Source organism: Phascolarctos cinereus, unplaced genomic scaffold, assembly GCF_003287225.1.
Source record: "Phascolarctos cinereus isolate Bilbo 61053 unplaced genomic scaffold, phaCin_HiC Scaffold_3;HRSCAF=262, whole genome shotgun sequence".
In the NCBI taxonomy this organism is placed as follows: Eukaryota; Metazoa; Chordata; class Mammalia; order Diprotodontia; family Phascolarctidae; genus Phascolarctos; species Phascolarctos cinereus.
Genome location: NW_027555736.1, coordinates 69,758,109 through 69,772,117, shown reverse-complemented (window position 1 = coordinate 69,772,117; position 14,009 = coordinate 69,758,109). Strand labels below are relative to the sequence as shown.

The 14,009-nt window shown below is 40.3% G+C and overlaps 1 protein-coding gene across 1 annotated transcript in view; it reads right to left on the bottom strand.

Moving 5' to 3' along the window:
• WDFY4 (WDFY family member 4) overlaps window positions 1-14,009 on the bottom strand; it is a 395,486-nt gene that overhangs the window by 35,860 nt on the left and 345,617 nt on the right. The window contains 2 exon segments of the mRNA XM_078150902.1: window positions 4,489-4,701; window positions 9,169-9,260. Of these exon segments, the coding sequence (XP_078007028.1) occupies window positions 4,489-4,701; window positions 9,169-9,260 (305 nt within the window).

The following is a 14,009-nucleotide window of genomic DNA, read 5'->3' as shown; positions in this document are numbered from 1 at the left end:
GCAGTTGGTAAAATGATGACAATAATGACAATGTAATCATAGGCCATGCTAATGGAAGATGAATGATGAGGGTCCTTCTGCTCTCTGCTCTGGACAGGAAGGATCTAGACAGGGCAACCAGGATGGTGAGGGGACTCAAAACCATGACGTGTTAGGATTGGCTGAAGGAACTGGGCATATTTCACTTGGACAAGAGGAATTAAGGCTGTTTTCTTTTCAATCCCAGATAGAGAGCAGCCCCCCCAAAGGGAGAGTTTTTTTGGGAAACAGGGAACTACCTTTCATGAGAGAGCCAAAGACCAGAGAATTTAAGGACCACTTGTGGACACCACAGAAAGGATTCTGCTTCAGGCAGAAATGAACTAGCTCACCTTGGAGGTTCCTTTTAACTTGAAGTCTCTCTGCTTCTATGCTTCTTTTTCCCTTTCCAGAAGGAGAGTTCTTCAAATGTTTGATAATAGTAATAATGATGAGGCCACCCATGTCTTGTCTTCTCCCAGGGAAACATCCTCAGTTAATAAGGTCTTGTTATTTTCCTTATCTATAATGATTTTAAGCCCTATCTCCATTTTGATTCTCTCTGCTTTATCAATCTCCCTCTTAGATGTGGTGCTCAGACTTCTAGAAGTCATGCAGTTTAAGATAGCTGCATTGACTGATTGATTTGTCTATTTATCATTTATTTATTCATTTTGACAGCTTTATTTGGCATTCAAGTCAAAACCTTTACTTCAGGTCTCCCCAGGTCATGAGAAAAAAAAGTCTTAGGTCTTTTGGCTGACTGACAACTCAATATAAGTTTAGTACAAGAAGAATCTGCAAATTCTGAGAAGAGATTTATTCCATTTGTGGAGTCAACATGTGATCTTGCTTTTCCTGCTTGGAATCAAATATTTTTATTTGCCTCAGTCAGTTCTGTTCTCTTCACCCCCCCTCACTGTAGAATTTTATGCAATCTGAGACCATATATAATGTTTTATTTATTCGAGTGAGCCAAAGACCATATCGGGGAAAAGTCATCAATGACCTTTAATTGTCTTCCCGTAGTTGTTTGTCTTTGACTTCTGCTGGCTAATTGCCTTCACTGCCAAATTTTGCAGAAAAGGGTGAAGTAGTCTAAAAGTGAGACCACCCAACTTGAATGATCTCATCCTAAGTTCAAATACTCTCTTCTACAGAAAAGCAGTGCCGGAGGTAAGAAAGGCTCAATAAATACGTTTCCTTCCCAGGGCATCACTCAGCTTTGTCTTCTTTATTATCCTTTCCCTATCTTGTTCCCAGTTAACAGTTTAAACTACTCACTATCCTCTACCATTGAATTCTTTTCCACTTTGTACTCTCACAACTCTTGCTTTGTGAAACCCCAGCTATAGACTGCCCCAATATCCCACCTTTTCACTTCTTATTTATGTGCTAGAAAAAGTCATATATTTATGCTAACTGGATCCATTACAAACTTAATGTTTCTCAACTGGGTCCTCAGTGCAGCAAAGGCAATCCTTTCATTCCTCTTTAATTGAATTTCTATCACATTCCCCACATCAGCTTTTCCAAACTTCTCAATCTTCCATAACACACATCCTTTCACTCCCTTCAGTAGAAGATCTCACCTCATACTTTACTGAGAAAAATGATGTCATTGAATATGAACTTCCTCTTATTTCCTATTCTAAATCTCAACAACTTTTGACATCATCACCTTTCTCTTCTTCTTTGCTTTATTCTCTAGTGAAGAGCTAAACCTTCTCCTCTCTAAGGCCAACCCTTCTAGTTATGACCTTGATCCCATCCAATCTCTTTGAGAAGGTTGTCCCCATAGTCATTCTCTCCTTTCTAATTTTCATTCTTTCCTATCTACCGACTCCTTCTATAAACATGCCTAAGATTTCCCATCCTTAAAAAGCTTTCATTTGACTCTTCAAACTATTGCTATATGTTATTCTTTTTTTTTCATGGTAAAACTTATAGGAATAACAATCTCCACTCACTACCTCCACTTCCTTTTCTCTCACTCCCTTCTCACCTTTGCATTTTGCCTCAACTGAATGCTTTCTCTCTCTCTCTCTCTCTCCCCAAGATTACCTTTTCATAGCTAAATCCAATAGCCTTTCTTGGTCCTCATCCTACTTGACCTCTCTGTAGCACTGAACACTGTTTACCAACCCCTACTCATAGATACTCTCTCCTTTCTAGGTTTGGTGACACTATACTCTCTTAGTTCTCTTCCTTCCCTTGAGGAAGTTCTAAAAGACAGAAATAAAGATAATCACCTTGGCTGGATAACCCATTTCTCATTACCTATGCATAGGCGGATCAGGTGTGTCTAGGGCTATGCCATAGTTCCTTTTTAATAATGATGATAATAACAATAATAACTAACATTTATGTAGTGCTTACTAAATGCCAGGCACTATGTTAAGTGCTTTATAAATATTATCTCATTTGGTCTTCACAACAACCCTAGGAGGTAGGTGCTTTTATTAAGCTCATTTTACAGATGAAAAAACTAAGGCCAAGCATGTATAACCCAGATCAAATATCTTGCCTTCTCAATGAGGAGGGAAAGGAGGAAAGCAGGGAGAGAATTTGAAACTCAAAATTTAAAATAATAAATGTTAACTATTGTTTTTACATGTAATTGGGAAAATTAAAAAAAAAAAACTAAGGCAAACAGCAATTAAGTGACTTGCTCGGGTCACACAGCTAAGTTTCTAAGACTGGATTTGAACTCAGGTCTTCCTGAATCCAGGCCCAACACTTTATCTACTGTGCTACCTCTTCTCTTCTACTATATTTCTTGCTGATCTCATCAATTCTTATGGATTCAACTTTCATCTCTACATGGGTGACTCCAAGCTATATAAATCCATCCATAGTCCCAGGCTCTCATCTCACATTAATAATGACCAAATGAACATTTCAAACTGGATATTGCCTTGCCATCTAAAACTTACTATGTCCAAAACAGAACTCATTATCTTTCCTTAAACAAAACAAATAAACTCTTCCTTCTAACTTATTTCACTATTTCTGTTGGGGACACCACATCCAGGCATCCAAGTTTATAGTCCTGGAGTTATCTGTGCCTCTTCCCTGTCCCTCATCCCCCACAGCCAATAAGTTGCTAAGTCTTGTCAAGCCCATCTCAACAACATCTCACATACACACACACACACACACACACACACGCGTGCATGCACACATGCACACATACACACACACACACACACACATATGGCAGGGACTATTCCATTTTTGTCTTTGTTTTCCCAATGCCTACCACAATGCTTAGCTCATAATAGGCTCTTACTGTTTGTCCTTCATTCTCAAAGAGGATCAATGACATCAATGTTGAGTGAATGAATGAACAGAAACCAATCTACTGCCAGGCATATATGCAAAGCCTTTCCAGTGGTAAGGGCTACCAGGGCTTGGTTTGTCCTGGCATAGCTTTTGAGAATGTGGTGTCACACCCATGTTACAACCTTAGAGTTTTCTCTATCTTTCATCTCCCATAACCAATCAGTTGCCAAGACTTGTTGATTCTACCTCCACAACGTCTCTGGCATCTGTCTCCTTTTCTTTACCCATTTGACCACTGCCCTAGAGGAGGCAGTCAACCAACACAATCTCTAAATGACTAGTCTTTAAGATAGCTTAGTTCCCAATCAATAGAAGTAGTAATAATTATTTAATATTATCTTTAAAGAAATTATTTCTTACCTGAAATATTTAGTATGAATCCTCACAAATGTTTTTAAAAATCATTAAGACCAGAGATTTTGTTTAGTACACAAAATCTGATTTCTATTGCCTCAGGACTTATTTCTTCATGCTGCTTATATTGCCTCTAAATTATCCCCACTTGATTCTATAACTCCCCAAATGCAAAGACTAAGAGATTACACAAGTTTCCCCATTAAACTTCTACCCAAAAGGATTTGCGAGGAGCATTCATCAATAGAATCCATACAATTTCTCTCTGGGCTTATCTTTCAGATTCATATGGCTTACCTGATTTCTTTTACATTCCAGAGATTCTGTTTATGGATGACTGTATTCAGGAATATAATATTTTTGAGATGGATCCATGTCCAGGATATATAAGTAGGACTGGATTGGATGAGTGTTTACTTATGTTATATACAGCTTAGATTAGATAAAAGAATAAATATACTCTTCCTTGGTGTGAAGGGGCATGATAGAAATGGAGTTACCCAGAATACCTGAAACTTCATCAGAAGATACAGAAGGTAGTATTGAGATGTATTATCCTCCTCCTACTTTTTTTCTGACATTTGTGGCCCCAGTGGTTAAAGGTCAAGATTGACAACAAATAAAAGAAGATTCCAGACTCCAATGTCTTCTCCCTTGCTCAGGTCACAGTTATTACATTATCCAGTTTTCTTAACCTCTGAGGAAATCTCATGCCAAGTCCTTGATACAAATGTACTCATTTAAGAAGGCAAAATAAAATATATACTATACCTGTTTAGGTATCTGCCCAAAGTTACTGACAAATCCCAGAATGGTACTCTTAATGAGGGGATCAGTGATATTATGAAGGTCCATCTTGTCTCCATAGAAGTATGGGTGGAAGGTATTAACAGCCTCTACTGCTGCTGGTCCATGTTGCTTATACCCAAAAATCAAATCTATCCAGTGATGCAGGTTGGCACTAACGAAGTCACTTTCCAGAGCCTGAAATCAAAATTTAGGGTAATAGTGAACAGAATGCAGGTCTGATTGTTTGCCCAGGATTCCCTGATGCATTTGTAAGATCCTAGAATCACTGATCTGGAAGTAGAAGGGACCTCAAGGGACCACCTGCTCTAACCCCCTCCATTTGCAGATGAAGCCTGGGGAGGTTAGATAATTGGTCCAAAGACTTGACTTCATTCCAATATCATATGTGACACAGTTCAGTGGACAGAGAAGAGTGGGTTTGGAAGCAGAAGACTTGGATTCAAATCCAGCTCTGCCACCTGTGTGACCTTGGAAAAGTCAATTCACTTCTTTGGTCTGACATTTCCTCATCCTAAAATGAAGGATTGGACTTGACTTCCTGTAAAGTCTCTTCTGGTACTAATTCTATCATCCTGTGATCCTACACATTGGAGCATGTTTGCTTTGTTCACTCAGAGTACATACATATATCACAGAATAATACTGATGGGGGATTGCATCTCTGTCCAGGATGGGAGCCAAATAGACTAATATATTAATTACCCATGAAGTTCTCCAGTTCCTGGCATCTAGCAAAAGCCAGCACATGCGTGGTTGCAGATGGTGGCTGCAAGAAGGGCTGGGTTCATGGGAGTCGCTGGGAAGCCTTTGCCAGCCATAACAGGGAGGTAGCCTTCAAGCCCTGACCCATTTCCATATCTGTATAGGCATCTAAGGTTGGACAAGATGGATCAGTTTTAATGTCCTAAGGTTCTTTAACTGAGCCACACAGGGAAATCTGGGGAGGGCTGCTTGGTCTTCTTTTGGGCACATCCTTTACTTCCACTCCATTTTCAGGAGGAAGCCACAAGGAACCCGTCAGACACTCATTTGTAAATCCCACCTCACTTAGAAAGCTTGCATTAGAGAAGTTTGCACATTTCCCTCCTCTTTTCTCAATTTACTCTGCTAGAGACAGCGTTGATGTTCACGATGGGAAGTCCTGGGCTTTTGGTTTTAAAGATTCTAAAGGGTAGGTTAGGGGGTTGGAATCAGAGCCAAATCCTTCCAAGCAAAGGGGTAATTTCTCAGGAACCCCTTTTGTTTTGATGATGGGACTGAGAAGGAGCTTAGGGTGATGTCAATCAATCAATAAACATTTATGAAGCACCTACTGTGTTAAGCAGCTAGGTGGCACAGTGGATAGAGTGTTGGACTTGAATCAGGATGATTTGAATTGGAATCCTGTTTGACAAATTTACTAGCTACATGACGTTCGGCAAGTTACTTAACCTTTCTCAGATCTAATTTCTTCATCTATAAATTGGAAGAAGAATAGTGCCTACTTCACAGAGTCATTGTGAGCATCAAATGACATATTTATTTATGTCCTTATTGTCTCTCCTTAGAGTAAGCTTCTTATGAGTAGGGATTACGTTATTCATTGTCTTTTTACCCCTGGTGCCTCCATAGTGCCTGGAAACAATAATAGCCAGCATGTATGTAGTACTTTAAGGTTTCCAAACAGTTCATATATGGAAGCATGTCATTCAGTCCTCACAACAACTCTGCTTGAGCTGGGTCATTAAAGGAGAGGGATTCTATGAAGTGGAGGTGCCAGACAGGGGACCCAGCTAATGCAAAGGCTCAGAGAGGGTAGATGGAGTGTTGTGTGTGAGGAACACAGAGAAGGCTAGTTTGGTCGCTCATGGCATGCAGGAGGCAGAGTAACCTTCACGTAAGGAAGATCTCTTTGGCAGGGTGGAGAAGGGCTGGAGTAGGGAGAGACTTGAGGCAGGGAGGACATTTAGGAGGCCATGACGATAATCTAGGCAAGAGGTGATCCTCAGGGACCTGAACCATCATGGTAGCTGTGTGAATCTGGATAGAAGTGGTCATATGCTGAGATGTGGAGGCAGGAGTGGTGACCTCCCCCAAGGAAACCCACTTACTCTGCAATGAACAAGCAAGATCTTAGGGATGCTTTATGTGGCCAGGAGGGCCAGCACTGAAACAGGTTCTAAGGCACATTCCGGTTTCTTATGATTGTTAATGTTTCCCTCATTAAAGTTTCACTGCTATTCCTATTCCTGTAAATTAGCAAGAGAAAGAATAAAAAAGAAACAATGGAAGAGCTTAGATTTATGTTTACTGCCTTTCCTCAAGTGTCCAAGTGTGATACTGTAGAAACATATCTTTTTTTTTTTTAACATGGGGTGGAGAGAAAGATACCCCCATGTAGTTTCATCTATAAAGGGAACTCCCATGATCGAAACTCCCTCCACTGATACAAATCAGCAAATGGAACTTATAACCTTAGATGGTTGTTTGAGGTTCAGAGAGGTGACTCGGCCAAGGTCACAGAATTGGTAGGTGTCCAAGACAGAACTTAGACCCAAGTGGAACTGACTCTAAGGCCAGCTGTCTAACAACTACACATTGTTACCTCTATGAATAGAAACCTGATATTCTTTTATAATCCTTATATATAAAATAACATAGATGTACATAGTGAAGGTACACAAATGTCAGAAATTAGGTGTCTTGGACAGATTTCCAAGATGTCATGAGGCCCATATCTTAATGCATACATGAGAACATCTCCCACTGCTGGTATTCAGCCTCATCTGCTACGGAACAGTGGCACAGCAGATACAGTACCAGGGCTAGAATCAGGAAGATTCATCTTCCTGAGTTCAAATCTGGCCTCAAACACTTACTAGCTATGTGATCTTGCTCAAGTCACTTAACCCTGTTTGCCTCAGCTTCCTCATCTGTAAAATGAGCTGGAGAAGGAAACGGCAAGCCATTCCAGCATCTTTGCCAAGAAAACCCCAAACGGGGTCACGAAGAGTAGGACACAATTGAAAACAACTGGACAACAGTAATGAGCTATGGAACAATGAATATTTTCAATAGTGTGGAGGTAGGATTCTAACATAGGTTACTCAGTCAGTCAAGCAGCATTATTGTTGGTGCTAAAACAGGCTCAGCAAATGGGCCAGATGAAAATTACTTAGAATTGGTCATATTGCCATTTAATCATATTCCCAAAATAAATGTTGTGGGCAATAGAGATGGTGAAGGTATAGCAGCCGTGTCTTTACTTTCTTCCATTTCATCTAAAAGGCACCCATCTGTGGTAGGGTGAGGAAAAGCATCATTTGTGTGACTCAGAGAAACCCCTCCACTACCTACTCTCACCAAAACCAGATAGGAATGGGACACAAGATATGTTGATGGAAGGGGAGAATATAAGAAAATGATGGTACCATGGGCAGGGTTAATGTGAATATAGGCCTGGAAGGGACCTCATCTAGTCATCTAGGTCATTTAAAAAGTCTGAAGAAGCTGAGGCCCTGGGAAGTTAGATAATGTGCCAAAGGTCATAACAGTTATAACATCAGTTATAACAACCTAGTCCTCCCCCTCCAAAGTCAGAGCTATTTCCACAGTATTATGTTGTCTCCTAAGCAGTTCTGTGGATCAGTAAGGTGATGCCGTTGGAGGGATAAGGAGGAAGGGATAAGGATGAGGGAACTGAAGACTAACTTTTATTCCACATTTTTCCTTGTGCTCACCCTGCCAAGAGATACAATGCTACCTATTTCAGGCCCAAAACCAGTTGGCTTACAGGCATTGGGATAATGGTTTAGCTTGCAGGGCAGATTTGTAAAGCCCAGCCCAGCTGGTCCAAGTAATCCTGTCCAAAGGTATAATTACTGTACAAGGTTAGACAAGCAGCAAATGTTCCATGCTGCTTGTCTGTTTGTCCCCAATCCAGGAAGCTAAAGGGATTGGCCCTAAACCCAGTCTAATAAATAGACTACCTAGTGTGTGACTTGATGTTTGAAAATGTCACATAGAACCACGTACCAAAGACTTGGGCAATGGGGAGCAGGGCTTTCCTGCTATAATTACCTTCTGTTCTGAGAAGAGAGAAACACTCATGCCAACAGCAAGTGCTAGGCCTTGCAACTTCAAGGTGTTTATAGCAACAGACTTATCCCAGGGCTACCCAGGGATCTGTCATCCTTATCAGCTCCTAGAGAAGATGATTGGACTCCTTTTTGGTTTCGAGTAATTTCCCAGGTGCCCCTTTCTATGGCAGGATCACCAGGAAGGAAAACTGAACCAAGGGGCTTGTTTCTAACCCTGCTATCCCTCTACACTCTCACAAAAATGTATTATAAGGCTGGCTTGGCATTTTCAGGTTCTGTCTTAATAGCCTTTGTTTGATCATTTAAAAAAGCACCAGATCTCTTTCCCCTCCTTGAGCATTTCAGGGTCAAGTCCTTCACTCCATCTCTAGGACATGTAAGTGCCTGTAAGATGTATTATTTTTTAACTTGGAAACCTCTTTGAGCAATCAGGTTGAAGCTTGATTTTGATAGGAAAAAAAAGCCTGGTTTTGATGATAATATGGCTTCAAATACTTAATTAAACAATGCATATGGGAAGGTTGGGGATGAAAAAAAAAACTGCTGTCAAGAAGATACTCACCTGCCTGTGTAAGCTGATGAATTTCTGAGGGTTTCCTTCAGCCCACGGTGGGAGAAGGACATCATCTAGAATAGTTCCATCCTGCATGCAGCCTGCAAAAGTTTAAAGGTAGGAATAATTTAGTTAAAATAAAATTTGAATTAATTTGGGTATTTGGGATATTGAAAAAAAAGAATTCTGCTGTTCTCTCTGGTTTCATTCCCTCATCAAACTTCTAAGAGGAGCCCAATGAGAGGCAGCTTGGTGTAGTGGTTTGAGAGCTGGTCTTCAAGCCAAGTAAGATCTGCCTTCAAGTCCCAACTCTACCACAAACTGGCTCTGATATACTGGGCAAGTCACATAAAGTCTTAGTAGGGTAGGAAGCATTCCAAAGCTATAAGTGATAGAGAAAGTAATAACCCGTATTATTAGAAGGTGCTTCCTCCCCTCACCACTTTCTATCCCAAGAGCTTCTTATATCAATGAACAGAGCTTCTAATATCAATGTAATGGTGAAATATGACTTCAAAGGACAGGAGATCAAGAATGTTGCCCATCTCCTAACAGAGAGGCGAGGGACTAAACAGGTAGAATAAGACATACATTTCTGGATATAGCCAATGTACTTGACTGTGAATACTTTCAGAAAGTTTTGGTTTTGTTTTTGTTTTTTCTTTCTTTTTAGGCTAGGCAATGGGGTTAAGTGTCACAAAGGGTCACACAGCTAGTAAGTATCAAGTGTCTGAGGCTAGATTTGAACTCAGGCCCTCCTGACTCCAGGGTCGGTGCTCTATCCACTGCACCACCTAGCTGCCCCGTTTTTGTTTTCTTAACGTATGTAGGGGGTAGAGTAGAAGGGAGAAAAAATAAATGCTTGTTAATTTTAAATATATTTAATTTAAAAAAAGAAAAAAATCACAAGTCTAGTCCATTTCTCTATCCTCTGTGTAATATACTCCTTAGAGTTGTATTATTATCCACAGTCACTGCAATTAAACTTTTGTTGTATAGACAATTGGGTAGCACAGTGGATAGAGCACTGGTCTTGGAGTCAAAAAGACCTGAGTTCAAATTCTGTCTCAGGCATTTACTAGTTGTGTGACCCTGGCACACCACTTAACTTCTGTGTTGGTTTCCCCATCTGTAAAATGAGCAATAATAATAGCACCTGTTTCCTAGGGTTGTTACAGGGATCAAGTGAGATTAAAAACTACGCATGCACACACACACACACACACACATACACACACATATATACATATACACACATATGCACACACACACACATGCACAGCACTTTAAAACAACCGTGACTTCCACCAAAGTTCTTCTCTGATGCCTCATGGTGATGCGTAGATGACACTGGACTCTTGAAGGTCAAACAGTTGAAACAAAAGTCCTAGAAAAGCTTCCTGCAGAAGCCTGGCAATAGAGCTCATTACTAAAGGAGATCTTAGAGGGAGATCTTAGCTCATCAGTGAGAAGGGATGTGTGTTCTTTCTTCTGCCAACAAAAGCCATGAATTTTGAGAGACATGGGTGAAGACTGAGCATTTAACACTATGCACTAAGGATGCAAAATGGTTTCCACAGGGAAGACAGGCCCAGAGGAGGACAAGAATGATGACGTGATGATGACAACTACTAATGAAAACAATGCATAGCTCACAAATATATAAGCTTTAAAGGTCTACAAAATGACACATATATTAAATACATAATACACACAAATATACTATGTAAGTATATAAAATCTTTTTCAATCATCACAACAACCCTATAAGATAGGTGCCATCATTATTGTCATTATCCCCATTTTACAGATAACTTCTGGTTGCTCATTCCTTTTAAGGTTGCATTTTTTTGTCCTTTAAAGCTCTGAAAATGAGTATATATTAAAAATAAATAAAGACATAATTATAACAGGAACAATAAAGGCAGTCTTTAGAATGCATAATTCCTTTCATTTCCCAGGATCCCAAAGCACTTTATAAGTGTGACAAGTTTATTAGTAATTTTCTACTGAGATTAAAATTGGTGGCACTTCCATGGTTCCATGATAACACAGCAGGCAGGATGAGTTGGGTGGAAAGCCGAAGAAAACATAATGGATTTTATACAGGGTAGAGTGTTGAACTTGGATTCAAGAGCCCTGCCTTTGAATTTCACCTTCTACAGTTATTCAATGTGTGAGCACATGCACTTAACCTCTGAGACTCAGTTTCTCCATTTGTAAAATGAAGGTAATATTTTCACTATAAATTTCCCATGGTAGTTGTAAAGAAAACCCATTGTTAATCTTTAAGTACAAGAGTGAGTTATTATTTTCCAGTGAACTTTTTTTTTTCTTTTTTAGGCAACTGGGGTCACACAGCTCATGTCAAATGTTTGGTCTGAGGCCGGATTTGAACTCAGGTCCTCCTGACTTCAGAGCCAGTGCTCTATCCACTGCACCACCTAGCTGTCCCCAGTGAACATTTGTTAACCACCTCTTCTATGTGCAAAGTGCCATGCCAAGCGCTGGAGATAAAAAGACAGAAAATGAAACCGTATTTGCCTCCAAAGAGATTCCACTCTATTTTGCTGATACAACATATACACAAATAAGCATAAATTATATACCAAGTAATAGAAATTAATTTCAAGATGGAGAAAGCAATGACAATTGGGGGCACCAGGAAAGCCTTGTAAAGGAGGTAGCATCTGAGTGATGCTTTGGAAGAAGCTAGAAATTCTAATGAGGTAGAGGTGGTGGAGAAACACAGTCCATACAGGAGAAGAGGGGAAAGCATGGGGACAAGAATGGGAAGTCACATGGGAGAAGCTAGTTTGACAGGAAAGGAGAATGGAAGCTTGAACACTAATATGGAAAGAATCAATGAGAAATAGACTGTGGAAGCCTTTGGATACCAGACAAAAGGGGGACTTTGGTGCTGTCAGTCAGCTCTTTCATGTGTTAAAGTAGGAGACTGTATCCTTAAGATTCTAATGCTTCTTCAAAGGCCCTATCCTCTCTACCTAACTGACAATTAATTCAGTTGCTCAAATACAATTTCCTAGGCTTGAGGGTAGTCTGAGGGTATAAATAATGCAAATAGTGAAGCCTTGCTCAATAAGGGAGCTCAATTTCTTTTAATAAGGGAGGCTAAGACTCTTGTTAAGGAAAATAGAGGTACTACAGCCCAGATCAGGGCTTTCCTTTCTGCTCCTACTCTAGTCTGTCTAAATTTCCTTTGATTGCTTCTCATAGCAAAGGATGGAACAGTGGAAATAGCATTGATTTGGAGTCAGAGATCCTGGGTTCAAATCCTACCGCCACCAAGGTTAGGGACAAGGTCACCTGGATGACCTTGACAAGTCATTGACTTTCTTTGGGCCTCAGTTTTTTAATCTGTAAAATGAAGAATTTGGACTATATTATCTCCCTTCCTCACTCTAATTCTATGATCCTATGACCTTAAGATCTCTTTCATCTTGAAATCTTTTGATATTACGCTACTATTTTTTTTGGTGCCAATTTTAAATAGACTATTTTCTCCAGGACAAGCACTGCATTTCCACTTATTTACAGTATGAAAAAAATTCAGTGTTGTTCACTTCTCACCCTCTGTATATATTTAAGTTTTCAGAATGCCCAGGTTTGCGCAGCAGCTTAAATGTTACTTTTTTGTATTTTAAGGAAATTGGGCTTAAGTGACTTGCTCAGGGTCACACAGCTAAATAAGTATCTGAGGCTGGATTTAAACTCATGTCCTCCTGATTCCAGAGCCAGTGTTCTATCTACTACACCACCTAGTTGCTCCTTTAAATGTTACTTTTAAACTGTGGCTACCTTGGATACAAATTAGAGTTCTTCAATTTTTGGAAAGCTGTGTGGAATGCTCTTTCTTTGCATGCATGTTTAGTCAACATCTTCAATGGTAGTTCTAAAAGATAAGGCTGTTCAACTTCCTGGGGAACCCCCAAAGCATGCCTCGTGGCTTGCCCCCTGCACTCTCGTACACCTTAGAAATGATGGGGTTGCAGACCTCCAATCTTTCTGCTGATGCTCAAATTCTTTCTTCTCAGTAGTCTGATTCTTATCCAACTGGTTGATTATTTCATTACATTGGTCAAGGGTCTTCTTTTTGTCTTCATCAATAATTTTGCATTGGAGTTTCTCATCCTATATGGTAGTCTTCATGTTGAAAGCAAGAGAATTCTTGGAAGACACCTGGCCTCTCTGCTTCCCACCTTTAACCTTGTATTTTTCAGCCTCCTGGACCATACACTCAATGTTTTCTTTGCTCAGACAATCTTTGTCATTGGCGATGGTGATCTTCTTGCCTGTGCTCCTTTCCACAGAAGAAACATTGAGGATACCATTTGCGTCAATATCAAACGTTACTTCAATCTGAGGGACACCCCTGGAAGAAGTGGGGATTCCTCACAGCTCACATGTGCCAAAGCAGTTGTTATCCCTTGTCACTGCTCTCTCACCTTCATAAACCTGAATAAGCACCCCAGCCTAGTTGTTGGAATAGGTGGTAAAGGTCTGTGTCTGCTTGGTGGGAATGGTATTGCATTTGATCAGAGCAGTCAGTTTTAGTTCCAAGGGAAAGAGAAGTGATGTCCAACAGCAACAAGTCCCGGACATTCTCAGATTTGTCTCCAGACAAGATGGTATCCTGGATAGCTGCACCATAGGTAACAGCCTTATCAGGACTGATGCTCTTATGAAGCTTCTCACCATTGAAGAAGGCCTGCAGAAGCTTCTGGATTTAGGGGATCCCACTGGAACCACCTACCAAAACAATGTCACGACTCTGTGATTTATCTAGTTTGGCATCTCTTAAGACCTTTTCTATGGGGTCAATGTGCCAA